Consider the following 3270-nt stretch of genomic DNA (forward strand, 5'->3'; position numbering starts at 1 on the left):
AGATCATAGATTGAAATGTAAAATTATGAAATTTTAGAGAAGATGTTCAGTACTTAAGGCCAGGTGAAGAGTTCTTAAACCTAACACCAAAAGCATGATCCATAAAAGGAAAAATTGATAAACTGGATGTCATTGAAATTAATGAATAGTAATATAACAGTCTAAAATCAAAACAACCAAAATGCCCTTCAATAACTGAATGGTTAGACAAACTGTAGTACATCGATGGAATACTTCTCAGCAATAAAGAAAAAAAACTATTGATACACACAATAAGTTGAATGGATGTGAAGGGATTTATGCTGAGTTTAAAAAGCCAATTGCAAAAGGTTGTATGCTGAATGATTCCATTTACGTAACATTCTTGTAAGAAAATTATAGAGATGAAGAACAAATTACTGGATTCCAGGAGTCAGGGAGGTGGCTGTGGTGATAAATGAGTAGCATGAGGGATCCTTGTGATGGAACTTTTCTGTATCTCGACTGTAGTGGTAATCACAGGAAACTGCACAGATGATAAAATTGCATAGAACTAAACACATGCACATACCCAAATTTGTGTGTAAAACTGGTGAAATCTGAATAAAGTAAAGGGATACTATCAGTTTCATTTTTCTGACTGTGACATTGTACTGCTGATATGCAAGATGTTGCCATTGGGAGAAACTAGGTTAAGGGTATAAGGTCTTTTGCTATTTCTTATAACTGCATGTGAATTTGCAATGATCTCAAAATTGTAAACTTTGGGGTATCATTTAAATGTTACTAAACTCGCAACAAAATAATCATAACAAAAAGGAAATATAATATTGATGTACACAAGAACATTGACTCAAAATAATTATGCTGAGTGAATGAAGCTGGATGAAAATGAATATATACTGATTCCATTTATATAAAATGCTGGAAAAGGTAAACTAATCTATAGAGACAGCAAGCAAATCAGTGATTATCTGAGGATGGGCATGCAGAGAGGGGCAAGAAGGAGCAATTGTCAAGGGGCAAGAGGAAACATCAGGCAGTGATGGGTATATTCACTCTTATAATTGTGGTATTGGTTTCACAAGTGTATACACATGACCAAACTCATCAAACTGTCACTTAAAGCATGTGTAATTTATTATATGTCAATTGCACTTTAATCAAACCATTTAAAATAATATCCTCTTCAAGAAAAAAAAAACTTTGGAAAGAATAAAGAAGACATGTGGAGCGGAGACTACATTGTTTTAGAATTCTCTGTAGACAATGCTCCCCTTTATCGCCTGCACAGAAAGCAGACTGCTCCCACTGCCCTGCCCTTGGGAGGCCACTGCTCCACCATGTTTCTTAAGACAGTGGGCTAATTAGTGTTGGCTATGTGGCTTCTAATCTCCATTAGTTTAGTCCTTAGGGTACTCTCAGTAACTTTTAGTAGGGTGAGATTTTTGGCCCTTCTGAGGACAGTTAGTTGCTGACATTATAAAGTGGGGTGAAACAAACACCACTATGAGGTAGATGGCCTGGAAGTGATTTGTCTATTTTGGGAGATTTGGGGGGATACCTCACCCCATATAGGATCTGGCACTTGACACTCTGAAACACTGACAATCTCCCTGCCCACCCCCATCCAGCCCCAGGAAGAAATGCCACACCTTTTTCCGTTATGTCCATGGGCTCAAGTGTCAAGAAGGAAATTTGTCTTCAGCGCTCAGTCCTGACCGAGTCCTTATTCCTACTGTTTGGTTAACTGTGATTCTGCTAGTCTGGCCCCCAACCCTGCAGGACCACATGTCCATCCCTACTCACACATCTGTCTCTTCCCTTCCTTCCCCCTCCCACCATGAGAGAACTCATAGAAATACACACATTTTCAAAACAGCTCCGTTTTATTTAAATCACCATCAGGGCACCCTGTTGCTGTAAAATGACATCTACACCATTGGCCATTTCTCAGGGGCCAGACCTCAGAGGCTTCTCAGATAGCTCGCTCTGAAGTTACTGGCTGCCCAGGTCATCACTTGATGTGGTGGACTTTTCCAGGCTTTCTGGGTCCTGCTCTGGCTCATTTTGATTCATCTTTTTATTCAGCCTGTGGTAGTGACCAAATAGCATTGTTCCTTTAGCTTTCTTAGGCTTTCTTATGAATTTGGTGGGTTTTTCAGAGACTTTCTTACTCGAACTTCTTTGAAGGGGTCTTTTTATCTTCATGGTTGTCTTCAGTACCTGGAAGGACAACACAGTGAGGCCAAAAGGGCATTGGCTTAGGGGTAGAAGATGGGATATTGATGGGAAGGGGGGCTTCAGGAGAAGTGGTCAGGGCTGAGGAGGGGTTTGTGCAAGGCAAGGAAAGGGTAAGATTCTTGGGGGAGGGGGAATCAATGACGAAAAGAATAGCTTGAGTAGGGTCCTCTTACTTTTCCACCACCTCTGGACCCAGGTTGATGGGGACTCTTCATCTTCTGCTTCCCTTTGGAGCTTGAGGTTGGTTGGTCTACATCTCTATTAGGCTCCTGTGGTTTCCTGGTTATTTTCGCCATATTGAAGCCTCCCAGTGGTCTACCTCAGGCCTCCTGACCATCCTACATATACCCTTCCAGGACAATCAGGGGCTACACCCTTCAGCTTTGATTGGTCAGCAAGGCTCTCCCCCAGCCAATGGTGGCTAATGGGGGTTTGGACATCACAAAGTACCACTATGACGCCTCTGCTTCGGGGAGAGGTTGCTGGGGAGGCCAAGATGTGGCTTTGAAATGTCTAAGTGCCATTACTGACACCTCTGTGGAGGGGCAGGGATGATGAGTAGCAAAGATGGTTTGATTAGAGAAAGGAGTCTTTTCTCTAACACCCCCAAAGGAGACTCCCCGAGCTGAACTGCCACCCCTCCTCATATCCGCATGTTCAATTGAGGTGTACTTGGTAGAGAAAGAACCTTTCCTCCAAGCTATTCTCCAAGACCACCCCTACTCAATGGTTTATTCTACTATCTCCCACCCTTAGTTACTAATTAGTGTTTTGGGTATCTTACCTAAAATCACTCCAAATGCAATGAATTTAAATATCATTGGAGATATGAATCATCTTAAAAACTAACGAAAAGACAGCTCCCATGACTATACATCTCCCTACCTATAGCATCTGGCATTAAAGGCTGCTGATTTTGATTAAATTATTTTCTGCCAGCTCTGCTACTTACAGGCAGGGATTAGAATTAACTGCCCAGGCATAAAGTTTACTTTTATCTTTACTTTTATTTTTTTCTTGGACTCTGGCCATGTTATCATCATTGAG

The 3270-nt window shown here is 41.4% G+C and overlaps 1 protein-coding gene across 1 annotated transcript; it reads right to left on the bottom strand.

Annotated features, from left to right (window-relative positions):
* Nucleotides 1-1864: 1864 nt before the first annotated feature.
* Nucleotides 1865-2607, bottom strand: LOC100629508 (uncharacterized protein CXorf51A). The gene is made up of 2 exons (XM_003365895.5): nucleotides 2397-2607; nucleotides 1865-2205 (listed from the first exon to the last, which is right to left on the bottom strand). The coding sequence occupies exons 1-2, from the start codon at nucleotides 2517-2519 to the stop codon at nucleotides 1978-1980; spliced, it is 351 nt and encodes a 116-aa protein (XP_003365943.2). The 5' UTR covers nucleotides 2520-2607; the 3' UTR covers nucleotides 1865-1977.
* Nucleotides 2608-3270: the final 663 nt, after the last annotated feature.

This window comes from Equus caballus, chromosome X, assembly GCF_041296265.1.
Source record: "Equus caballus isolate H_3958 breed thoroughbred chromosome X, TB-T2T, whole genome shotgun sequence".
NCBI classification, from domain to species: Eukaryota; Metazoa; Chordata; class Mammalia; order Perissodactyla; family Equidae; genus Equus; species Equus caballus.

Coding starts and splice junctions, on each gene's coding strand:
- LOC100629508 (XM_003365895.5), bottom strand. CDS start 2,519: ATGGCGAAAATAACCAGGAAACCACAGGAGCCTAATAGAGATGTAGAC. Junction 2,206..2,396: donor GGTCCAGAGGTGGTGGAAAA/GTAAGAGGACCC, acceptor TTGTCCTTCCAG/GTACTGAAGACAACCATGAA.